We start from the raw sequence: 26,975 nt of genomic DNA, 5'->3' as shown, positions 1-26,975 counted from the left end.
ATATCCCTCCAAGCTCCTCCCATCATCTATCTATTCAGACTTGTAAGAACCCACATCCACCAACTTCCGCTGGTAGCTCATTTCATGCTTGTACCACCCAATGAAGAACTTTGCCTTCTGATTCTGTTTAAATATTTCACCTTTCTTCCTAATCCCATCTGACCTCTAGTTCTAGACTTACCCAAGCTGAGGGGAAAAAGAATGCTTGCATTCACCTTATCTATACGCCTTTTAATTTTATATCCTCTATAGAAGATCATCATTCATTCTCCTGCACTTCAGGGTATAAAGTCCTAACTTACTCAGCCTTTCCCTATAACTCAGATCCTCAAGTCCTGGCAACGTCCTTGTAAATTTCCTCTAAACTCTTTCAAGCATATTAATATATTTTTTGTAAGTACGTGAACAGAATTACACACAATATTCCAAATCTGGCCTCTCAACGTCTTGTACAACTTCAACATAACATCCCAATTTGTGTACTCTGTGCCCTGATTTATTAAGACCAATGTGCCAAAAGCTCTCTTTCTACAGCCCTATCTTTCATTTCCTTGAAAGTGGTATTACTGTGACAGTATTCCCAGCTTCACTTGTTCTACAGGGCACCTCAAAGATCTTCCATTCATTGTGCAAGGCGTAGCCTGGTTTGTCTTCCCAAAGTGCAACACCTCATACCAGAATGCTTTAATTCCATCTGCCATTTTTGATCCCATTTTCCCACCAGGTCAAGATCACACTGCAAGCCTTGATAGTCTTCCTCATTATCCCCTATGCCTCCAATTTTGATGTGAACCATAAAATTTGCTGATCCATTTCTTCCAAAAGTAAAAGCAGGAATGCGACAGGAAAAGGAGAACAGATCCTTTATTTCAGATTTTTGGAATTATGAGAATTTTCGGGCAGAAAACTGCCTGGAGAAATATAACATCAGTCTTTAAAAGAAGGGACAAGGCAATGTTGGACTGATTATGCTGCAGTACCGCTTCCCGGATGTTAGAAGCTGGAATAGATTGTGATTGGGTTGACGGGTCCCCAATGATCCTACAGGCCCTTTTTACACACCTGTTCTTGTAAATGTCCTGAATCATAGGAAGTTCACAACTGCAGATGTGCTGGGCTGTCTGCAGCACTCTCTGCAGCATCCTGTGATTAAGAGAAGTACAGTTCCTGTGCCTGGCAGTGATGCAGCTAGTCAGGATGCTCTCAATTGTGCCCCTGCAGGAAGTTCTTAGGATTTGAAGGCCCATACCAAACTTCCTCAACTGTCCAAGCTGAAAGAGGCACTGTTGTGCCTTTTTCACCACACAGCTGGTGTGTACAGACCACATGAGGTCCTCAGTGATGTGGATGCCGAGGAACTTGAAGCTCTTTGCCCTCTCAATCCCAGATCCATTGATGTCAATAGGGGTTAGCCCGTCTCCATTCCTCCCGTAATCCACAACCAGCTCCTTTGTTTTTGCGACATTGAGGGAGAAGTTGTTTTCTTGACACCACTGTGTCAGAGAGATGACTTCTTCCCTGTACACCACCACGTTATTGTTTGAGATAGGGCCGATCAATGTAGTGTCATCGGCAAATTTTATTAGCAGATTAGAGCTGTGAGTGGCCACACAGTCATGGGTATACAGAGGGTAAAGGTGGGGACTTGGTACACAGCCCTGAGGAGTTCCTGTGTTGAGAGTCAGAGGGATGGAGGTGAGGGAGCCTACCCTTACCACCTGCCAGCGATCTGACAGGGAGCCCAGGATCAAGCTGCTCAAGTCCGAGGTCTCTCAGCTTCCTGTCGAGCCTGGATGGAATTATGGTGTTGAATGCTGAACTGTAGTCCAAGAACAGCATTCTCACATAAGCATCCTTCTTCTCCAGGTGTGTAAGGACGGTATGTAGAGAAGTGGCTATTGTATCATCTGTCAATCGGTTGTGTCGGTAGGCGGACTGTAGGGGTCCAGTTTGGTTGGTAGCAAGCTGCAGATGTAATCCTTGGCCTTGGTCTTTTTTGGTACAGGGACAATGGTGGATAATTTGAAGCAGGAGAGCACTCTACACTGGGAGAGGGAGAGATTAAAAATGTCAGTAAACACACCTGCCAGTTGTGCCGCGCACATCCTGAGTACTCAACCTGGGATGCCGTCTGGTCCCGCCGCCTTGCGACTGTCCACTGTTACGTACCCCGTAACTGGGTTGCCAAACCAGCAGAAATGGATCACTCAGTTGGAGTCTGGGTTACTGGAACTAAAAAAGTTTTATTAAAGAAATAAGCAACACAGTTCTCTAATAGTAAGGATAGAAATGCAACAGGTTAGCACTGAATAAACACACATGTACACAGAACTAGGATAATAGGATCAATCAAGCTCTATCGCAGTCTAGGGGTAAAATGTTCAATCACAAGTGACAGAGTTCAGTTTAGTTCAGTTCGCAGCAATCATTGTTGTGCCGTTGAAGAGAGAGAGAGAGAGCGAATGCTGATATTCAAAATCGGATTCAACAGACCTTTGATATTTCTCGCAGTCAGCTTTCGGGCAAGCCCTTTGTAATGTCTTCTGAGGTCACCAACTGTGACCCCTCCGTTTTCAGATACGATCGTTCCTCTGCGGTGAACCCGGCACCCAGGCAAGGATGGACACACACACCAGGTTCCCACCGACCGAATCTTTCCACCCTGTGCGCCTATGGCTGGTCCCGTGACTAGCCCTCCAAAACTCCCACCGACTTGTGGGGGCGCACCGCTTCCAGGGTCTCGATACCTCGTGGTGTCGTGAGTGGTGTCTCGTGTGGTGTCTGTTGCCTTAGCGAACCCATCCCTTTTTATCCCCCTGTTGGGGTATCGCCTGTCCATCACTTCAAACAATTCAGATTCAAAGCAAACCAGTCTTGACAATACCCAGACCGGTGTCTCCTTCCGTTAATCTCTCTCGTCTCTTCATTAACATTTCCAAATGCTGCTCCATTGTCTTCCTTATCTCTCTCCTGAAGACAGGTGGCAGATCAACTGTTGATCCCACTGGTGATAGCACAGGACAGTCAACATCTTAGTCTATGTGTACTTTCGTCACACCACTCGCTGGAAACATCTGCGTACCTCAGCCTCAGAGATGATCAGGTTGCAGGTTGTAGTGGTGGCTTTCCTTGGAGGCTCAGAGTTAGCAACATCGAACTGAGTGTAAAAGCGATTGAGCTCATCTGGGAGAGAGGCCATGATGTTGGCGGCACCACTACGTTTGGCTTTGAAGTCTTTGATGCTATACAACTGTCACCACAAGTCACATGTGCTATTCGTTGTGAATATTGACTCAATCTTGTTCCGGCACTTATCCTTGTAAGCGGAACAAGTGCTATACATGCCCTTACACTTCCTCTCTCACCACCATTCAGGCCCCCAGACAGACCTTCCAGGTGAGGCAACACTTCACCTGTGAGTCGGCTGGGGTGATATACTGTGTCCTGTGCTCCCGGTGCGGCCTTCTATATATTGCAGAGACCCGACCTAGGCTGGGAGACCATTTCGCTGAACACCTATGCTCTGTCCGCCAGGGAAAGCAGAATCTCCCAGTGGCCACACATTTTAATTCCACATCCCATTCCCATTCTGATATGTCTATCCACTGCCTCCTCTACTGTCAAGATGAAGCCACAGTCAGGTTGGAGGAACAACACCTTATATTCCGTCTGGGTAGCCTCCAACCTGATGGCATGAACATTGACTTCTCTAACTTCCATTAATGCCCCTCCTCCCCTTCGTACCCCATCCCTTATTTATTTATTTATTTATTTATTTATTTATTTTCGTCTCTTTCCCCCCCCCCCCCTTTTTTCCTCTTTTTTTCTCCCTCTGTCCCTGTCACTATAACTCCTTGCCTGCTCTCCATTCTCTGGGCTCCCCTGCCCATTTCTTTCTCCCTAGGCTTCCTGTCCAGTGATCCTCTCCCTTCTCCAGCCTTGTATCCCTTTTGCCAATCAACTTTCCAGCTCTTAGCTCCAAGCCTCCCCCTCCTGTCTTCCCCTATCATTTTGGATCTCCCCCTCCCCTTCCCACTTTGCAATCTCTTACTATCTCTTCTTTCAGTTAGTCCTGACGAAGGGTCTCAGCCCGAAACGTCGACTGTACCTCTTCCTAGAGATGCTGCCTGGCCTGCTGCGTTCACCAGCATTTTTTGTATGTGTTGCTTGTTCCTGTATTGGTGTTTTGCAGTCTTGATAGCTTTGCGCAGATCTTAGCTGCTTTTCTTGAGCCTCCAGCTGATTGCCAGCAATGTAAATGGGAAGTGCTGCTCGCACGGAACTGTTGATCCAGGTGTCTGGTTTGGGAAGGCCCTGACCGACTTCTGGGGGACAACATCGTCGATGCACTTCCGGATGAAGCACATGGCTCCATCCGTGAACTCGTAGACATCCTCATCATGGAAGTCGTTCCAGTCAAAGTCATTGAAGCAAACTGAAATTGAAATATCTTAACAAAACCTGTGGACAGAGGGAAATAAAGATTGGATACTTCAAATTGTTTAATATTTTGAAGTCGTTTAATTTGTTATTGAATTGTGGCATCAGTAATGGTTTCAAGCAGAAGATGTGATCTTGTGTTTTGATCTTCGGCTTAGCATTGTAGGAATAATGTTGGCAGAATGAAGGGAGTGAAAGATTTAAGCAACAGGAAACTGGAAGTTGGGGTCATTCTTGCAAACTGCAATGGAGTCACATAATCTGCATTTGTATTATCCAACCTAGGAGAGACCATTCTATGAGCATACAATGTAATATCCTAAATTGGAAGAAATACAAGTGAATTTCTGTTTCATTTGGATGGAGTTCTTTGGGTCCCTGCATGGTGGGAAGGGAAGTGGTAAAAGTGTAGATGTCGCTTGCCCTCTAATTGCATGGGAGAATGTCATGATCGGCTCTTATTCAGGATAGCTCAATGAAATCTTTTACCATAAACATATCATTTGAAAATAACACTTTTGAGAGTGTAGCACTCCCGTCAATTCTGGTGTGTCAGATTAGAGCAGAGCTTGAGCTCACAAAATTCTAGAATGGAGCATCTCTCTTCTGGACCTTTCAGGAAGAAATAGGCAGTCTCTTGGGATTGAGAATGATTTGCTTCCCCTACAGTACAATTATAGAGTCGTAAAGCACTGCAGCACTGAAACAGGGCCCTCGGCCCATCTAGTCCATGTCGATCTGATCTGCCTAGTCCCATCTACCTGCAACCTTTCCATCAATATCAACAAAACCAAAGAGCTGGTCATTGACTTCAGGAAGGTGGGTGGTGCACATGTTCCTGTCTACATCAACTATGTTGAAATCGAGAACCTCAAAGCTCCCAGTACATCACCCGTAGCCTGTCATGGTGTGGCAACTGCACTGCATGTGACCACAAAAAAACTGCAGAGAGTTGTGGACACAGCTCAACACATCACAGGAATGAGGCTACCATATCAAAGACCCCACCCACCTTGGACATTCTCTATTTTTCCCTCTCCCTGTGGACAGAAGATGCGAAAGCCTGTAAACTCGTAACACCCGGCTCAGCACAGCTTCTATTTCACTATTATCAGATTCTTGAGCGGACCACTTGTGGAGTAAGATGGGCTCTTGATCTCACAGTCTACCTCATTATGATCTTGCACTTTATTATTTACCTGCATTGCAATTTCTTGGTAGTTTTTACATTTTATTCTGCATTGTTGTTTTACCTATTTTAGCTCAATGCACTGTGAAATGATTTGATCTGTATAAACAGTATGCAAGACAAGCTTTTCACTATATCTCATTACATGTGACAGTCATAAAATAAATCAAAATTGCCCCACTCTGGCCTTGATCTATCTTCTATAGTTTTTCCGGCTGCCATCTGCTCGTGCTTAAAATTGAAAATGTCATTCCATTTTTTAAGAAGGGAGGGAGGCAGAAGAAAGAAAATTATAGGCCAGTTAACCTGACTTCAGTGGTTGGGAAGAGGTTGGAGGAGGATGAGGTTTCAGGGTAGTTAAAATAGGGCGAAGTCAGCATGGTTTCCTAAGGGGGAGATCTTGCTTGACAAATCTGTTGGAATTCTTTGAGAAAATAACAAGCATGATGGACAAAGGAGAGTTGGTGGATGTTGCTTACTTGGATTTTCAGAAGGCCTTTAACAAGTGCCACACCTGAGGCTGCCACTGTTGAAGACATCTACATGGAACACTGTTGAAGGATCCCCACCACCCAGGTCATGCCCACTTCTCGCTGCTGCCATCAGCAAGAAAGTACAGGGCCTCAAAACCCAGACCCAGGTTCAAGAATAGTTATTACTCTCGGCTCTTGAATAACTTCACTCAGCTTTACTCACCCCATCACTGAACTGTTCCTACAATCTATGGACTCACTTTCAAGTAATCTTAATTTTGTGTTCTCTATATTCATTGCTTATTTATTTATTATCATTTCTTTCTTTTGTATTTGTACCGTTTGTTGTCTTTTGTGCACTGGTTGTTTGACTATCCTGTTGGGTGTGGTCTTCCATTGATTCCATCATGTTTTTCATTTTCTGCGTGGAGGTCGGTGACCAATGGTGTGCCTCAGGGCTCTGTTCGGGGACCCCTACTCTTCCTGATTTTTATAAATGATCTGGATGAGGAAGTGGGGGGATGGGTTAGTAAATTTGCTGATGACACAAAGGTTGAGGGTGTTGTGGATAGTGTGGAGGGCTGTCAGAGGTTACAACGGGACATTAATAGGATGCAAAACTGGGCTGAGAAGTGGCAGATGGAGTTCAACCCAGATAAGTATGAGGTGGTTCATTTTGGTAGGTCAAATATGATGGCAGAATATAGTATTAATGGTAAGACTCTTGGCAGTGTGGAGGATCAGCGGGATCTTGGGGTCCGAGTCCATCAGACACTCAAAGCTGCTATGCAGGTTGACTCTGTGATTAAGAAAGCATACGGTGCATTGGCCTTCATCAATCGTGGGATTGAGTTTAGGAGCCGAGAGGTAATGGTCAGACCCCATTTGGAGTACTGTGCTCTGTTCTGGTCACCTCACTATAGGAAGGATGTGGAAACCATAGGAAGGGTGCAGAGGAGATTTACAAAGATGTTGCATGGATTGGGGAGCATGCCTTATGAGAATAGTTTGAGTGAACTGGGCCTTTTTTCCTTGGAGTGATGGAGGATGAGAGGCGACCTGCTAGAGGTGTATACGATGATGAGAGGCATTGATCGTGTGGATAGTCAGAGGCTTTTTCCCAGGGCTGAAATGGCTAGCACAAGAGGGCACATTTTAAGGTGCTTGGAGGTAGGTACAGAGGAGATATCAGGGGTAATTTTTTTTTTATGTAAAGGGTGATGAGCGCGTGGAATGGGCTGTGGTGACGGTGGTGGAGGCGGATACGATAAGGTCTTTTAAGAGACTCCTGGACAGGTACATGGAACTCAGAAAAATAGAGGACTATGGGTAACCCTAGGTAATTTCTAAGGTAAGGATATGTTCGGCACAGCTTTGTGGGCTGAAGGGCCTGTATTGTGCTGTAGGTTTTCCATGTTTTTTTGGAATTATTGTGTATGCCTGCAACAAAATGAATCTTATGGTTCTATATATGTACTTTGATAATGAATTTATTTTGAACTTTGAAGAACCCATGGTACTGAAGGAAAGAGATCAGCATGAATAGAAGATTGGCTGACAGGCAGGAGGCAAAGAGGCCTTTTCTGGTTTGCTGCTGATGGTTAGTGGTCTTCCACGGGAGTCGGTGTTGGTACTGCTTTTCATGCTGTATGTCAATGATTTGAATGACAGAATTGATGGCTTTGTGGCCCAGTTTACAAACAATATTAAGATAGGTTTAGGGGCGGGTAGTGTTGAGGAAGCAAGAAGTCTGCAGAAGGACTTGGGACTGATTAGAAGAATGGGCAAAGAAATGGCAGAAGGACTATAGTGTAGGGAAATGTATGGTCATGCACTTTGGTAGAAGGAATAAAGATGTAGACTATTTTCTAAACAGGGAGAAAATTCAAAAATCAGAGGTGCAAAGGGACTTGGGCATCCTTGTACAGGACTCAAAGTAATTTGTTATCAAAGTATGTATGCAGTCTACAACCCTGGAATTAATCAAAAATCACCTAAAAATAGCCACAAAAAAAAAGGAGCAACCGGAAAAGTGGAACACATCATAACATGAATTAGAGCCTAATCTGTAAATCACGTTGAGTAAAGCTTGCTCCAGCACTATCTGATGGCATCGAGTGAGAGAGATCATTCAAACACAGGGACCTTCCTCCAGGAGCAGTGAGTGAGAAGGAGAGAGAGAGAGAGACCACCACACACAGACACCCTCCTCCGGCAACAGCCAGCGAGAGGCTGGTAGACAACACTGAACACTCGCTCACCTCCACACCCACCTCTGTGATTTCAATCCTCGTTGGTGCTTTAATTGCGAGAGATGGAGTCAATCATGGGTTCGTGCCCTGTCTTCAGGCTTCCTGGCCTCCATGCCATACACTCTCAGGGACAGCAAAGCACCAGGTTACCCAATTGACCTAGAAACACATGGCCAGAATGTAGGTGACAGGCTCCATCAGTATCACGGTATCAGAACCACGTGTGAAACAAAAAGACGTAAAAGAAGGGAGCAACACACATCAAAGTTGCTGGTGAATGCAGCAGGCCAGGCAGCACCTCTAGGAAGAGGTACAGTCAGGGAGTTGCTTCTTGACCTGTCTTGAGGATGTCACCCTAAGTAGCGATGTTTGCTGGTGCCATCTTTTTCTTTCCCTAAAGGTTAACTTGCAGGTTGAGGTGGTGGTAAGGAAGGCAAAGCAATGTTAACATTTACTTCGAGAGGACTGGAATGTCAAAGCAAGTATGTAAACTGAAGCTTTATAAGGCATTAGTCAGACCACACTTCGAGAATTGTGAACAGTTTTGGGCCCCTTATCTAAGAAAAGATGTGCTGGTGCATTGGAAAGGGTCCAGAGGAGGTTTGTGAGAATGATTCTGGGAATTAAATTGAAAGGCTAAATAGAGTGGATGTGAAGAGGATTTTTCTTATATTAGGGGAGTCTAGGACCTAAGGGTACTGCCTCAGAATAGAGGGATGTTCATTTGGAACAGAGATGTGGAGGAAATTTTTTAGCCAGCTGGTGGTGAATCTGTGGAATTCATTGTTGCTGACAGCTCTGGAGGCCAAGTCATTGGGTATATTTAAAGCAACGGTTGATAGCTTCTTAATTAGATTGAGCATCAATGATTATGGAGAGAAGCCAGGATAATGGGTTTGAGAGTGATAATAAATTAGCCATGATGGAGTGGTGGAATAGACTTGATGGGCAAATGGCCTGATTCTGTTCTTATGTCTTGTGGTCTTATCTAGAGGAAGGCTATTATCCAGTTGTTGCCAGTAGACTTCCTCTTAACTGCTCCCTGAATTAATTGCACTCTGTTCTTGTGGGTTTACAGCAGATCTTGTGCAGAACCACCAAAAATAACTGGGTGGCCAGTTTGCTTAAGATTCCCTTGAGGCTAGATAACCCTGTTCAGGGAGGGTTTCAAAACATAGACTTTTTCAAGGACAAATCATCAACAGAAATAACATCAAGCTTAAAACTGACACAATAATGGTAATTGAAGATTAAAAGCACAGATAATTAGGTAACACGCACAACACACTGGAGGAACTCAGCAGGTCGGGCAGCATCCGTGGAATTGAACAGTCAACGTTTCGAGCTGAGACCCTTCATCAGGACTGAAGAGGGAGGGGGCAGGGGCCCTATAAAGAAGGTGGGGGAGGGTGGGAAGGAGAAGGCTGGTAGGTGCCAGGTGAACGATCAAGGGGTGGGGGAAGGGAAGCAGGGAGGGGATAGGCAGGAAAGGTGAAGAAGAAATAGGGGAAAGCGCAATGGGTAGTAGAAGGAGGCAGATAATTGTACCACAGATAATTAGGTATTCTGTAAACTGCTTGAGAGAGTTAAATGCTGAAGGTAAGTTCTACATCACTGAAATCTGAACATAAGAAAGTAGAATCAGAAACAGGCGACCCGGCCCTTCAAGCCTTTTGGGTCTTTTGATGTGATCAGTTAGTCCAGCCCAGGTTTCAAGCCTTCCATGGCCCCAAATTCTTTGATTTGTTTCAAATATCTCCAATGGTGTGGCTTTTGCAACCCTCTGACGTGGAGAACTCAGATATCCACCAAGCTCTATAAGAAGGTGTTTCAGCATATTAATATTTTCAGATCTCAGTTGTAGTTACTGTACCCTGAAAGAGTAGTGAAATTTCATTTTGACTTAATTGTCAGTAGTATTCCATAGAGTCTTTTCAGCCAACTTTATATGCTTCCTACATAAAGGTTCTGGACATAGGAAATGAGAGCACAATCCCAATGGTATGCAGTTTTGCTTATGAAGATCATGAAGACCCCAGTGGGAAATAAATCGATGAACATAGTTGAGGTAGATAGTTTTCTGGTGAAATTAAAAGTAAAATATAGACAGAGAAATTGATCTTAAATGAGGTTTTTAAAATTGCTTTGAGGAACTATGATAATATTTAATTAAATTATATGCAATTTGGTTTTGTGCCAGAGATATACAATCTTAAACCTGCAATAACTTGCTTTACATAGCTATGAACGTTAAATGCAATGCATTTCATAAAGTGGCTTATCACTGTTTTTACTGCACTTCATCTGCTTTATTCTCCCTCCCTCCAAACATGCATCTATGTTGCTTTTTTGCATGCATAATCAGAACTCCTCTATTAGATAAATCAAAATGAAGTCCACCTGACAGTACCACATTGGGTGTTCAGCTGGCATAAAACATTGGGCATAAGACTAATCCTTTAACTATCACTGTATCTTTAAATAAATATTAAACAAATTTTTAATCTTAGCTGGAAAAGGGCAAAGTACTACATTGAGTACGTAGTTTGTTTTTAAGCATCCTTTGCTGAACAACACAGACTTAGAATGTGGACTTTGCAGGAATATGAATAGTATTAATATTTCTCAAGGTGCTGCACTGTAATTGGGCCACCAACAGGAGTGGGAAGGTACTGCAACTGTGTATGTTTTATGTAGTGATGCACGTGTGGTAAAATTATGCAATAAAACCATTTGTCCAGTTTCACAATTCTGTAAAGATAAGTCCAAGAAAGAATAAAATAATTTTAATTCTAAATAGATCTGAGTAATGCCAATCATGGCTGCTATGATCCATTGCTTTTTAAGTACTTTATACGTTATATATAGTTAGATTTCACCCCAAAATTATTGCTTTGCTCAATGAAATTTCCTGAAACATCACTTTCTTATGATCATAGTTTCTTAGAAATTAATGGAGAGCAAGAAAATTATTTCACCTTCTAAATTGCTTTGTAGGCAAAATAAAGTTTGTTCATTCAAGTTTTAAGATACTTCTAGCATGCTGAATTACAGGGATATCAGTGCAAGTTTCCTATAAGGATTAGATAAGGATTCTATGCATGGGATTAATAGCAAAACTAAAATGGCATGTAATTCAAGATGATTTTCTGACATGAGTGAATTGCTATTTGAGAGGCTAGAAAGGAGAGTTAATGAGTTTTATCTCTGATTGGCAAGATGTAACAATGTTTTCCCAGGGAATAAGCACTTGGTCTTGGTCTTTATTTTTATCCAAATTGCAAATATTAGTAGGTAAGTTATTAATTTTTAGCGCTAGGACATTGCAAAAGGACATCATTTTCCTTACTTCACTTGGTCTGCTTAAGAGTTCACGATACGGCAAATGAGAAAGTTAAAAGTGAGGATGTTGTGCAGAGGTTCGGCGCTCAGAGCCTCTGTTGGATTGTATTGAGACTAGCACTTAGTTTTGAATGCCGAATGTTGGGAAAGGTACCTGACTTGGTTAGGAGAACAGCACAGAATTGGAACGTAGTGCAGTACAGGGACATGCCCTTTAGCCCACGATGTTTTGCCAAACGAATTAAAGTAGTAATTAAGCACCTAACTAAACTAATCCTTTCTACCTACACAATTTCCGTATCTTTCCATTCTCTGCACATTCAACTATATAAGAGCCTCTTAAATCCCTCCATAGTGTTTGCTTTCATTACTAACCTTGACATTGCATTTCTTTTGAACTTCCCCCCTCTCACCTTAAATGCGTGCTCTCTAGTGTTAGACATTTCAACTGGACTCTGTGCCTTTCATAAACTTATAAACTAAAATCAGCTCTCCCTTCAAGCCCCCATGGCTCCAGAGAAAAAGTTTGCTCAACCTCTCCTCATAGCATATGCCCTTTAATCCAGGAAGCACGTTATTAGAATTAGAATGGAGATGGAGAACTATTACTAGAATGTTTCCTGGCTCAATTGTTAGAATATTTCCTAGTATAAAGAATTATATTAATAACAACATGAATAATTTAATAAAAAATGCTGGGAATAGCAAGCCAGACAACCTATGGAAAGTGAAATAAGTAAAGCTCATAAAAGTGCAACTTTGCTACAGAGGGTCATAAATGTATTTAATTGAGCTGTCAGAGGATGCACTTAAACTACGTTTGTACATACGTTAACAACTTTTAAATGACACTTCTACAAGAACTTGAATAGGAAAGGTTATAGAGCAATGTGAGCCAAATGCAGACAAATGGGGCTAGCTTAGATGGGCATTTTGTTCGACACAGATCATTTGGGCCAAAGGGCCTGTTTCTGTGGTGTACTGTAGGAGTATGACAAGGGAGTTTTTTGGGGTTCCATTGCTTTGGAGGAAACAGCAGATTCAAATATTGGTGATAAATACAAGAGTTTGCAGATGCTGGAAGTCTTGAGCACCACACAAAATATTGGAGGAACTTAGCAAGGCAGGCAGCATCTATTGAGGGTAAATGTTTAGGGCCATGATCCTTCATCAGTACCAATCAATGTTGGTGAAGTGGTCTGCGGATCTATGCAGATTTACAGCAACCTCCCTGGTCTTCAAAGTTATTAACTTTACTAATCTTTTACTCATTTCAAAGCTGGATTGTTTATTGACCAGAGAAACACCTTTTTTTTTCCAGAATTGTATACATTGAAACTCTGATAATCCATGATCCAACTGTTCAGAAATCTCAATGGCTCCGCACCTGGTTCATGGCACAATATCTGTGAACTCACTTCTAACTTACCGTCTTCTTAGTTCCCTTTAAACGTAACAGGTTTCCTAGAAAAATATGTAATGGTACTCTAATATGTTAAATAAAGAGAATTAACAAGGTTTGGGGGTAAAGTGGGTAATAAACAATACTATGGAAATTTTGCTTACACCATCAAAGTCTTTCACTTGCCAGATAATGGAATTTTTCTTTACTTCCATTTAAAAAGTGCATCGATGATACAGTTGTCTCAATGGAACAAATGAAATAGAAATTATGTAATCTTCAGAATTGGGTGTTTGGATGTAAAGGCTAAACGGTTTAAAGCAGTAAAATGCTTGCATTGTGTGCGTTATTTTAAACTGTTAATTGACGGTTTGGGGAAAAAAAATCACTTGCATATCTTGGCCTTTATCTGTATTATAATCTATTTCAATACTCTGAGAAACAAAAAAAAATAAGAGTTCTTGACGCTAGTGATTTTCATCCATAACTGCTCTGTGAATGACTAACCTTTTTCTTTCAAACACAAACGTTATTTATAATAAAATAAATGCAAGTACAAAAGAAAAAGAAGCACACATCGTGAATGACTGTTTACATTTAAAATGCTTAGTTTATACAATCATAGTGTGGACAACAAATAATTTATGTAAAGGTAACATTTCAGTGCAGAACAGAAGAATGCTGTGTGATGGGAATTGGTACGTCTGAGATGTAACATTGAATTGTGGTCTCATCTGCTAGCTTGGAATAGTAAATGTTCCCACAAGGAAGCCCTTTCATCGTTCAGGCAAACAATTATCTTTGCTCTGAAAACACTGAAACAGATTATCTGGATGTTTATACAGCTTGTGGAATTTTGTATTGCTCAATTCACAATGTTTCCTACATTACATTGCAACAATGACTACACAAGCACTAAATTAGCTGTGAATCATTTTGGGACATACTGAGATTGTGAGAAATGTTTTTTAGATCTAATTTCTTGTTAATTTGTGTCTTTTGTTCTCCACCTTTCTTCCTTCATTTGTTTCCGTGAGAAAGTCATGCCCTCATTTTCTCCTGACTTCCAGATGAAAAGTGGCCAATTATTAGAACAGAATAGTACAGCACAGTACAGGCCCTTCAACCCACAATGTTGTGCTGACCCTGAAACCCTGCCTCCCATATCACCCCCCCCAATTATCTGAAATCAAGACAGCTAAAACTGATAGATAGCTATATAAGTTTTCTACTCCTCAGTTCTGATTGTCTAAGAGCTTATGGATACTATACTATTCTATCTGGAAGTCCCAGCTGAGGTGTGGTTACAACATATCGTTAATTTGTAGAGCAGACTTTGCCATCCAAACTCTTGCAATGAAACCATTTGCAATTTTAGACTGAAGGAAAAGCACAGAGGGGAGAAATTGCAGTAGAGGCTTTGAGAAATGAGTGATGGATGACCCCACAGATGGAATTAATATCAAAGATATACTGTGACATGAGAAATAACCTATACTGTGATGTCAGGAAATACTCTTTTACCGTTATGTTTGTTTTGAAATTGTAGATCTTTAGTGAGGTCAAATATTTTTCCAAATACTGATGAAAAGAATCCTGAAGACCCTCTGGCAGATGTAAAAGATCCCCTACCAGAAAAGCTGAAGCAGTCCGTTGTAAGTAATGATTTTTATTTTCCTTTATTATGTGCATGTGCCACTTTGTAAATGATTTTCAAATATTTGTCTTTCTTTGTGAGATGTAAAGATTCTATTTGATATCCCTCCACGAAGGCCCATCTAGTTTCTGGTATTGTGTTCCCTTCTGAAGGGCATCAGTATAGTACACTATTTGTTTTAATTCAACAGTCTGCCTAGTTCCATGATATTCTGCTCATGAGTGGCCTCAAAATATTCAGTGATTTAATTCTGTTTAACAATTTGTAACAATGAAGTTTGAGCTTGGAGACCTTAAGATGATATCACACTTTCGTAATTGCTAGTTTTTTAGTCTGCTTCCACGGGGGGTGGGGGGGGGGGGGCAACCTGAATTTCATCTGTGTCATTACTGGCCTTTGTAGCTTGTTCCTGTCACAAGCCCTGACCCAGAAGGTGTCCAGTTGAAGTGACTGACTTTTAGTAGAATACGGTTTGACAAGTATAGTTTTCCACTAGTTATTATGCCTATAGCAACAACATCTCCATTTTCAAATAGAGAGGTGGGGATCTTCATGTTACATCAGGCTACCACCCTACGTTTTTATGGGCATCTTTTCCCTGTAAGTTCTTATTTGTCCACCACTATTTATTCAAGATTAAAAGAATATTTATTATCCAAAGTGTATAAATTAAACACCTTAAAACTTGTCTGCTTATGGGCAGCCACAAAGCAAGAAACTATGCAGTGGAATTGAGAATTTTGCTGCTGGGTCATGGGATCACTTCACTTGGTTTAAATCATACTGAATTAGTTATTTGGAAAAGAGGTAGTCCTCAGAGTGGCATTTTAATTTTATGATCACCTGGTGCTACTGTCCTACACAAGTCAATGAACAAGTGTAGCTTGATAATAGCAGAATAGGGAATATACCGTATGTACTTGCGTATGAGGTACAAGTAGGCCCTTTGGCCTCCAGAACTCACTCTGCTATTTAATAACCTTGTCTCTGCATTTCCGTGAATCATGGTAAACATTCAGGTCATTGTTTATCAAGTATCTGCCACTGTCTTAATAATATTCAGACTGTGCTTCAATCATCTTTTCCAAAGATGTATAATATTCAGAAAGAAAAAAACAAATCACCTCGTGTGTTTTAAATATTGATCCCTAATTTTGGATTCTCAAACTAGGGAAAGTAACCTTTCCGCATCCATCCTATCAACATCTCTCAAGATGCTTTATGTTTTTAAAGTGTCCTCTCGCCTTCCTAGACTCCAGTGGTTAGAAGCCTAGCGTGTCCAACCTTTTCTCATAAGACAACTTGCCCTGTCAGGTGTTAATCCAATAAACCTACATTTATTTTTGTTTCCTTTAGAATGAACGTTTACAGTCAGATCTAATAGTTTGTGCAGTCATTGCCGTGTTATATTTTGCAATCCACGTCAGCACTGTCTTCATTGCCCTACAGGTAAAATATTTCACTTTTCTATTTGCAGAACCAGAATCCAGTGTGGCCAGTGGTCAATACAAATGACTAGGATTGCTAGAATCCTATTAGCAAAGAATCAGGAGAAAAATAAGCATGATTAATGTTCTGTGGAATGGTCTCTATTCTGCTCATGAGAATTCTATGCTTATGAGGCATTAATTTATTCCTGTTGTGCTCTAATTAGTCACTTGAGGAAAAAAAATTGAGATCTGATGGATTGAAGGTCAGGATTAAAACTGAAATCAGAGAATTTGCTATATAATACAAAAGCATTTAGTTACTCAGCAGATGCAGAGTTTACCTCAAAATTTAATATTTAGGAAAATACACTAGAATGTATATTTAAAAAAAAACAATATTGCAGTAATCTATAAAGTACAATGGAATTGCAGAGTACTTCATATTTGGGTATGAAACAAATTTAATAAAAATTATTTAAGTTTTGAAATAACAATATAGCAGTTGTATTCTTAACCAAGTGCACATTGTTAACAAACAAGTCAGGGTCTATGGATGTGTCACAAACTCTAAATTTTCAGAATTTGCTGGGTAATTAATACTGCTTTGCCAAATGCTTCACATAAATGGTATTTTGTTCAGCATGCTTTTCTTCTAAGATTTGACGATGTTCACATTTGTTGCCAATTATCTGCATTCTGTCCACTGTCTTTGTTAATAAGACCATAAGACATTGGAGCCGAATTAGGCCATTTGGCCTATTGAGTCTGCTCCGCCACTCAGTCATGGTTGATCCTTTTTTTTTCACTTCCCCAGCCCCACTCCCCGATCTTCTCCCAGTAACGTTTCATGCTACATCCAATCAAGAACCTATCAAGCTCTGCCTTAAATACACACCCAATGATCTGGCCTTCACAGCTACCTGTAGTAATAAACTCCACAAGTTCACCACCCTCTGGCAAAAAAAAATATGCTGCAGCTCTGTTTTAAATAGATGCTCCTCTATCCTGAGGCTGTGTCGTCTTGTCCTAGACTCCCCCACCATGGGAAACATCCTTTCTACATTTACCATGGCTAGGCCTTTCAACATTCGAAAGGCTTCAATGAGATCCCCCCTCATCCTTCTAAATTCCAGCAAGTACAGACCCAGAGATTGGACAATTTAATCTGTGGAGTATTATTGGTTCAAGTTATAAATTGTTCTTAATTTTTGTGTGTCTCTATTAAATTAAGATAGCAGGAGAATGCCAATTGAATATTAACTAATACTAAAAATATTTGTTATGAATGTTTAATTTATTAAACATTTTTATGAATTCCTATAAATTCCTATGAATTCCTATATTTTATGAAAACCTATAAACTTGTCAGGGAAAAAAACTAAGTGATGGAAACTCAAGCAAGGTCTGTAGAGAAAGAAAATTTGTTTTAAAATCAATGTTCTTTCATTAGGTCTGGAAAAAAATTAAATTAAATCATGTTCCACCCTGTTTCAACTCTGCCCTTTGTTTTGTTTTCTTTTCTCTTCTCACCATAACAGAATATTTGTTTCTTCTGGTTCTGATGAGGGTCAATGACCTGAAATGTTAGCTCTGTTTTTCTTGCGAGTGTTATCTGACCTGCCAAGGTTCTCTACAAGTTCTAGTGTTTGTTCCTGCAAAATACGAACCCCTTTTGGTTCTGTGTACCAAAAATGCAATGGCTGTATCGAATAAACCTACTAGTAATACCATTAAACTTACACTAATATTAGGTTGTTAACCTACCTTAATGTTTCATATAATGAACTATCAAGCTTGACTATGTTGCAGAAAGTTTATTCATTGCATATTTTTCTTGTCTTCCAGCCTGTCCTTAGCTATGTGCTATATACCCTGGTAGGTACAGTGGGACTTCTAACCCATTACCTACTACCCCAGCTCAGGAAGCAGCTCCCTTGGCATTGTTTCTCTCATCCATTGCTGAAAACAAAGGAGTACTATCAGTTTGAAGTGAGAAGTAGGTATTCCTATAAAAGCTATGAAAAGAAAAAGCAACAATGAATTGTGACTGTTTTTAAAAAAAAGGTGGGATGAACCTTACCTGGGAGTAAAGTCAATACAGCATTTACTAAGGTAGTGAAACCTAGTGTTGTGACTAGTACCATTTTTAGGGAGGTGAAGTTTGAAATAATAGTGTTCTTTAAGAGACTAAAGTGGCAACATTATATATTGTGTGAAGCAGCATACAAAATCCACTGCAAAAGTAATATTAAGAAAACATTTCTAACTACTTGTCCTGTCTTCATCTTGTTTCAGAATATTCAATGTATTAAAAATCCATTAATCATTATATATTAATTATCAAGTAATTAAGTATTATTTAAAAAGCATTTGGATAGATACATGGAGAGACATGGCTTGGACAATTATGGTTCAAATGCAGGAATTTGGGACTAGTTGAGTGGGCACTTTAGTCGGCGTGGACTCATTGGGCCTAAGGGCTTGTATCCACAGTGCCTATAAAAAATATTCACCCCCCCCCCAGAAGTTTTCATGTTTTATTGTTTTACAACATTGAATCACAGTGGATTTAAGTTGACTTTTTTTTTGACACTAACAGAAGAAGACTCTTTCATGTCAAAGTGAAAACCGATCTCTACAAAATGATCTAAATTAAGTATAACTATAAAACACAAAATAATTGATTGCTTGAGTATTCACCCCTTTTAATATGACACAACAAATCATCACTGGTGTAGCCAATTGGTTTTAGAAGTCACATTTAGTTAAATTGGGATCAATTGGTGTGCAGTCAAGGTATTTCAATTGATTGTAGTAAAAATACACCTGTATCTAGAAGATCCAACTGCTAGTGAGTCAGTATCCTGGCAAAAACTACAACATGAAGACAAAAGAACACTCCAAGTATTTCGCAAAAAGGTTATTGAAAAGCACAAGTAGGAGATGGATACAAGAAAATTCCCAAGTCAGCTGTACCCTTGGAGTACAGTTAAATCAATTATCAAGAAATGAATATGGCACAGCTGTAAGTCTACCTAGAGCAGACAGTCCTCAAAAACTGAGTGACCATGCAAGAAGGGGATTAGTGAGGGAGTCCACCAAAAGGCCTTATGGAGGAGATGCAAGCTTCAGTGGGTGAGATGGGAGAGCCTGCACATGCAACAACTGTTGCCCGGGTGCTTCACCAGTCACAACCTTATGGGAGAGTGGCAAAAAGAAAGTCACTGTTGGGGAAAAAAAAACTCACATGAAGTCTTGGCTAGAGTTTGCCAGAAGGCATGTGGGAGACTCTGAAGTCAGTTGGAAGAAGGTCCTATGATCTGATGAAACCAAAATTCAGCTTCTTGGCCATCGGACTAAACGGTATGTTTGGCATAGGCCCAACACCACACCTAATCAAAAACCACACCATCCCTACCGTGGAGCATTGTGGTGGCTGTATCATGCTTTGGGGATGCTTTACTGCAGCAGGCCCTGGAAGGCTTGTGAAGGTAGAGGGTACAATGAATGCAGCAAAATACAGGGAAATCCTGGAGGAAAGCTTGCTGCAATCTGCATGAGAACTGCAACTTGGGAGAAGATTTGTTTTCCAGCAAGACAATGACACCAAGCATAAAGCCAAAGCTACATAAGAATGGCTTAAAACAATAAAGTTAATGTCCTGGAGTGGCCAATTCAAAGTCCAGACCTCAATCCAATTGAGAATTTGTGGTTGGACCTGAAATGATCCCTAAGTAATCTGACAGAGCTTGAGCAGTTTTATAACGAAGAATGGAGAAAAGTTGCAGTGTCCAGATGTGCAAATCTGATAGAGATCTATTCACACAGACTCATGGATGTAATTGCTGCCAAAGGTGTATCTACTAAATACTGATTTGAAGGGAGCAAGTAATTATGCAATCAATTATTTGGGGTTTAATAACTGTAATAAATTTAGACTAATTTGTAGAAATTTGTTTTACCTCTGACACAAAAGAGTCTTTTCTGTTGATCAGTGTCAAAAAAGCCAAAGTAAATCCACTGTGATTCAATGTTGTAAAGCAATAAAACATGAAAACTAACAAGGAAGGTGAATACTTTTTATAGGCACTGTATGCTGCATTTCTGTCATGAACTCAAAAACGTATGCTGCATATTGGTAAAACGTTGTGGTCGTAATGTTCAGTGATAGTCCAATCATTGCCAGTAGAAACACTCCTGATTATTAATGTTATGTGTGCTTTAGATATATTATAAAGCATCTACAGAGTGACTGCTTTGGTCTTGTCTATGCTCAAGTGATTTTTTTGTTTAGCTGCACATTCTTCAGAAGGCCACTTAACTGTTTTCTTCTTGCAGATGCTGCTCATGTTATGTGGTTTGAAAAGATGTATGTATGGCTGCTTTTTGTGGAAAAGAATGTCATTTACCCATTGATTGTCCTTAATGAGCTGAGCAGCAGTGCAAAGACAATAGCTAGTCCAAAGAAACTGGATGCAGAGTAAGGTGTTTCTCTTTATCATTCTCTACATCACTGATTTTATTACTTTACAGTTTTGTGTTGTATATTACTTCTGGCAAAGCCAGTAGTTCACTCTATTTAAAGCTCCTTAGTCAGGAACTTCATGGAAATGACTGTTAGGGTTCCTGCCAGAAAATTTGTGCTGATTATGTTTTGGTAACATCTCCTTCTATCAATTGGGGGATGTTTTCGCTCTGTTTGTCTTGATTACCCCATGGTTATTCAATGATATTAAATAGCTATTTGGTCAAAAGTTCAAAGTAAATTTATTATCAAAGTACATATATGTCACCATATACAACCCTGAGAAACATTTTCTTGTGGGCATTCACAGTAAATAGAATCAATGAAAGACTGCACCTAGTAAGACGGACAAACAACCGATGTGCAGAAGGCAACAAACTGTAAAAATGCAAAAAGAAAGAAAATAAATCATTATAATAATAAATAAACAATAAATATCAAAAACATGAGATGAAAGTTCCTTGCAAGTGAGTCCATAGATAGTGGGTACAGTTCAGCGATGGGGCAAGTGAAGTTATCCCCTGTGGTTCAAGACCCTGATGGTTGAGGAGTAATACCTGTTCCTGAACCAGGTGGTGTAGTCCTGAGGCTCCCCTACCACCTTGCTGATGGGAGCAGTGAGAAGAGAGCATGGTCTGGTTGGTGGAGGTCCTTGATGAAGTATGCTGCTTTCCTGCGACCAGCAAATAGCTATAATTCTGCAGTCATAGTATTTTTGTAATGTTTCTGGTGTATTATAAGTTACTTCCCTGATGTTACTGATGGGCTATTTTTTTAGTGTAATGCAGTACGTGATAGGTTTGCTCATACTGTAAACTTTGATGTGAAATCTGACTGTGCCTAGATTTCCAACTTCCAATATTTGCAGCCATTTAATAATTTAACACTTTCAGTGTGGAACTGCAATGGAATATGTTCGTATTTCTTCTAGAATGAGATTCTTTGATCTGATTAATATAAATAATTTCAAATTGGCAGCAAAGAGTGACTGGAAAATTGGATTTAGTTCATAGATGTGCAAAACATGTTCAAATATTGATTTGTTGATTGTTATATAAAGAAAAATTACAATCTGTATTGGATTAGAATTCGCAAAGTATTCCATTTATTTTGAAATCATTAATGTTTTGTTTTGCGTAGCATTATGATTACACAATTGTGTTAAGTATGGTACTCTCAAGAATCAATTCTGTTCTATCCTCAAGGTTTGGTGCTTTAATGATCACCATCGCAGGGATGAAATTGCTTCGATCTTCATACAGTAGTCCTACTTACCAATATGTGACTGTTGTTTTCACTGTGCTATTCTTCACCTTCGATTATAAAGATTTTTCAGAAACTCTGCTACTGGACCTCTTCTTCATGTCTATATTATTCAGTAAGGTATGTTATTAAGAGAACAAAATATAATTGCTCAGTGTAACACAAAATAGTAATTTTCAAGCATTGACTTGAAACAAAACAGCATTCAGAGAGGTGGTGGTGGTACACAGTTCAGTTATTTTGGTATTCCTTGTATCATAGATCATAGGATAAAAGAGATACTTGTAATGATCTGCTGTGTCTCGTGTATCTGAACTATTTACAGTTACAAGAAAAAGTTTGTGAATCATTTACAGATACCTGGTTTTCTGCATTAATTACTCATAAAATGTGGTCTGATTGTCATCTAAGTCAAAATAATAGACAAGCACAATCTGCCTAAACTAATCACAAGCAAGAGAAAATCTGCAGATGCTAGAAATCCAAGCGACACACACAAAATGCTGGAGGAACTCAGCAGACCAGGCAGCATCATTTCTGGCTGAGACCCTTTGGCAGGACTGAAGAAAAAAAGCTGAGGAGTAGATTTAAAATGTTGGGGAGGGGAGAGAGAAACACAAGTTGATAGGCGAAACCGGATGGGGCAGGGATGAAGTAAAAAGCTGGGAAGTTGGTGAAAGAGATGCAGGGCTGGAGAAGGGGGAGTCCGATAAGAGGGAACAGAAGGCCAGGAAACAAAGAAAAGGGGAGGAGCACCAGAGGGAAGCAATGGGCAGGCAAAGAGGAGAGGGGGGAAAAAGGAATGGGAAATGGTGAAGGAGGGGATCGGGGGTTGCTACTTGAAGTTCGAAAAGTCGATGTTCTTGCCATCAGGTTGGAGGCGACCCAGACGAAATATAAGGTGTTGTTCCTCCAACTTGAGTGTGGCCTTATCGCGACAGTAGTGGAGGCCATGGATTGACATATCAGAATGGGAATGGGAAGTGGAATTGAAATTGGTGGCTACTGGGAGATCCCACTTCTTTTGGCGGATGGAGCATAGGTGCTTGGCGAAACAGTCTCTCAATCTAATATACAGGAGGCCACACTGGGAGCAGCGGACACAGTATATGATACCAACAGACTCACAGGTGCAGTGTCGACTCACAGGTGAAGTGTCACCTCACCTGGAAGGAGTTTGTGGCCTTGAATGGTAGTGAGGGAGGATGTGCCAGGAGGGAGATCAGTGGGGAGGGACAAATGGACAAGGGAGCGATCCCTGTGGAAAGCAGAAAGTCGGTGGGGGGGTGGGAGAGAAAGATGTGCTTGGTGGTGGGATTCCGTTGGAGGTGGTGGAAGTTGCAGAGAATTGTGTGATGGATGTGGAGGCTGGTAGGGTGGTAGGTGAGGACAAGAGGAATCCTATCCCTGGTAGGTGGCAGGAGGATAGGGTAAAAGTAGGCGTACATGAAATGGAAGAGATCTGATTGAGGTCAGCGTTGATAGTGGAGGAAGGGATACATGAAATGGGAGAGATGCTCCACCATCAACAACCCTGCCTGCCCCCGCATCCAACACATAATTCTCCACAGCTTCCGTCATCTCCAACGGGCTCCCACACCTCGGTAGAGAAGCAGCAGTACTGAATTTCCTCCATTTGTAGACAATTTATCTTACTGTGGACTGATGAACACTCGGGTCTTTAGAAATGATGTTGTAGCCTTTTCTGCTTCATGTACCTCTGCAATACTTCTTCTAAGGTCCTCTGAAGTTGTTTTGATCAAGGCATGATGCACATAAACAGATCTTTCTGGAGAAGGGCAGGCTCTAAGAGTAACCTGACTTTGTGTGCCTTTTTTTATAGGGCAGGGCACATCTACAACCCACATCTTTAATCGCTTTTCATTAATTGCAACACCTGACTCCAAATAACTTCTGTAGAAGGCATTACCCCAGAGGTTCACATACTTTTTTGAACTGAGACTGCCATTGTTTAAATGGTGTACTCAATATTGATGAGAAGAAGTACAATTGTCTGGATGTTATTAGTTTAGGCAGATTGTGTTTGTTTATTATTGTGACAGATGAAGATCAGATCACTTTTTATGAGTAATTAATGCAGAAAACCAGGTAATTGTAAAGGGCTCATAACCTATTTCTTGCAACTGCAAAGATTGCTTTTGCATAAGCAATCTCAGTGAAGAGGACAGCTAAGTACATAATGCAAATCAGATTCACGGATTAAATAAGTGTAAATTGGAGTGGGTAACTTAAATGTAAAAGTATTGGATTTAGGAAGAATAGAACAGGACAGAACAGCAAGGATTTTAAGATGGTTTTCCAAATATTCATTTCACTTCTTTAAAATTTTCAACAACAAAGTAATACTGAAGGAATTAGATTGACATAATAATTGATCTGCAATTTCAGGTATGTTCATTGAAAATAATTAATACTGTTGAAAGGATATTGGTAATGAAATAGGTTACAGCAGTGAATTTAGTTTGGACGGAGGGAATAATTTTATCTATTTGGTACATAGCAGTAGTAAGACATGCAACAAAAAGGTCTTTTATGAAGCAAGCCTCAAAACACCATTACTGTGGATGTAAAAAGTCCAAGACTTGAATCAGAAGTTGTTTTAGATATGCATTAACTGGGCACTGTCCTCAGCTGAAGTAAATAACTCCAACTGCAGCTGAACAGTTTCCTTCATCTCCTTCCCACCCTTCTCTTTGACCCTTCATCATAAAACCTGAAATAGATGTGGCTTAATTTGATGAGTATTTCCAACTTTTTCCATTTTTATTTCAGAGATTTTGTTTCTGCTACTTTAGTAGGGTTAATGGTGTTGGCTTTGACCTAACAATTTTTCTCTTGATCCTGTTTTTTTGCATCATAAAGTCATATAAGCCTCTTCTATTAGCTAAGGAGCTGTGATAGAGAAAATTACTGCCTGTTTAAAATACTGAAATATATATTACTATACATAGAAGATCTGCATTATTTTTATATAGAATTTGCAGCCTTTTATGATAATTCCTTATGTTATAAGGAACTAAATACCTTCTAGATTATTTAGAATCATCTGTTTATATGAATCAGAAGTTTTCTCAACATTTATAGATGTAGTGTGATATAATATGGGATAATATACAGCAGGAGTTCCCAACCTTTTTTGCACTGCGGACCAGTTTAATATTGACAATATTCTTGCGGACCGGCTGACCCGGGTGGGGGGGTGGTGTTCAAGTAGGGTGAAGCTCACCTCAACATGTCTTTTACAGTTAGGATTGCCAACTTTCTAACTCCCAAATAAGGGACAAAAGTAGCAGTCAAATCCCGGGACACTTTACCCCAGGAAAGACTACCATGAAGCCTTGCGCGGGCACCTGTGTGCGCATGCACGTACGTGCCGATTTTTTCCCCACAAATCGGTTTTGCCTTCATCTTCCCAACTATACTGTACATACATTATTTCTACTTTATATAGGCTGTGTATTTATCATATAATTCCTGCTTTTACTATACATTAGTATTATTTATTTTTGGTTTTATGTGTTATTTGGTATGATTTGGTAGGTAATTTTCTGGGTCTGGGAACGCTCAAAAAATTTTCCCATATAAATTAATGGTAATTGCTTCTTTGCTTCACGCCATTTTGGCACGAAAGGTTTCATAGGAACGCTCTACCTTAGCGGGGGAAATACAGGACAAGGGCGGTCCCATATGGGACAAACCAATTTAGCCCAATATACGGGATGTCCCGTCCAATACGGGACAGTTGGCAACCCTATGTTCAAGTTCAACAGTGCGTGACAGGGAATGAGGAAAGGTGCAGCTGACTCATATCGTTTCCTCACGGCCTGGTGGTTGGGGACCGCTGATATACAGTATCTCAATGATTCTGGTACATTTTGGAACATATTAAAAATGTATTCTTTCACAATTCTAAATGATTTGCACTAAATGATGTCACCAGAACACTGTGACCAGCAAACACTTAGTTGTCAGCACAGTACTGGATACCATTCTAGTATGGAACACAGGGTTACACATTGTACTCAATTTATATATGAAACAAATACACAGTATTTTGATGGTGAGTGATTTGAAATCAAAGGCTGAAATATGTTTAATATTTTCAATTTTGTTTTAGTTATGGGAACTCTTCTACAAATTGAGATTTGTCTACACATATATTGCACCTTGGCAAATCACATGGGGATCAGCATTTCATGCTTTTGCTCAGCCTTTCGCTGTGCCTCGTATCCTTTACTTGTGCTTAGAAAACAATTTCTGCTTTTGATATCAGGATGTTACAGACCCTTTTGTGAACTGTGGATTTGCTTTGTACTTGGGCCAGCCTAATTCTCAGATGGGCATTAAAACTCCTGTAGTAATATAACTCAAATGATGTTGAGCTTGAATTGCTACTAAGTCACAGTGAATATCCAATAAATGTTAAGAGCACTTAAGGAAATTTACTTCTATCAGTTCCCTAATAGTGAATGTCTGTTTAAATGTGATAAGAAAATTAAATTAGTTCCCAGGCCAAACAAAAAAGAACATATTTGTCTATTCTAGTGTCTGCTGTATTCTATTTTTCTTCCACCTTATTTGGTTCTGACATTCACACAAGTTACTTGGGAAGAGTGGGAATAAACAGGACCTTTTCAGAATGGCAGGCAGTGACTAGTGGGGTACCGCAAGGCTCAGTGCTGGGACCCCAGTTGTTTACAATATATATTAATGACTTGGATGAGGGAATTAAATGCAGCATCTCCAAGTTTGCGGATGACACGAAGCTGGGTGGCAGTGTTAGCTGTGAGGAGGATGCTAGGAGGATGCAGGGTGACTTGGATAGGTTGGGTGAGTGGGCAAATTCATGGCAGATGCAATTTAATGTGGATAAATGTGAAGTTATCCACTTTGGTGGCAAAAATAGGAAAACAGATTATTATCTGAATGGTGGCCGATTAGGAAAAGGGGAGGTGCAACGAGACCTGGGTGTCATTATACA

At 40.3% G+C, this 26,975-nt stretch overlaps 1 protein-coding gene across 6 annotated transcripts in view; it reads left to right on the top strand.

The window, feature by feature from the left end:
• The window catches only part of pcnx1 (pecanex 1), a 253,752-nt gene that overhangs the window by 186,508 nt on the left and 40,269 nt on the right, over positions 1–26,975 (top strand). For all 6 annotated transcript variants that reach the window (XM_072265724.1, XM_072265689.1, XM_072265683.1 and 3 more), the window contains 6 exons: positions 14,648–14,753; positions 16,112–16,204; positions 18,031–18,181; positions 20,524–20,665; positions 21,916–22,093; positions 26,112–26,220. In XM_072265724.1, the coding sequence (XP_072121825.1) occupies positions 14,648–14,753; positions 16,112–16,204; positions 18,031–18,181; positions 20,524–20,665; positions 21,916–22,093; positions 26,112–26,220 (779 nt within the window). The remainder of the gene's footprint in view (positions 1–14,647; positions 14,754–16,111; positions 16,205–18,030; positions 18,182–20,523; positions 20,666–21,915; positions 22,094–26,111; positions 26,221–26,975) is intronic.

This window comes from Mobula birostris, chromosome 1 (assembly GCF_030028105.1).
Source record: "Mobula birostris isolate sMobBir1 chromosome 1, sMobBir1.hap1, whole genome shotgun sequence".
NCBI classification, from domain to species: domain Eukaryota; kingdom Metazoa; phylum Chordata; class Chondrichthyes; order Myliobatiformes; family Myliobatidae; genus Mobula; species Mobula birostris.
Note: the sequence above shows the minus strand (reverse complement) of the source record. Positions and strands in the feature narration are given on the sequence as shown.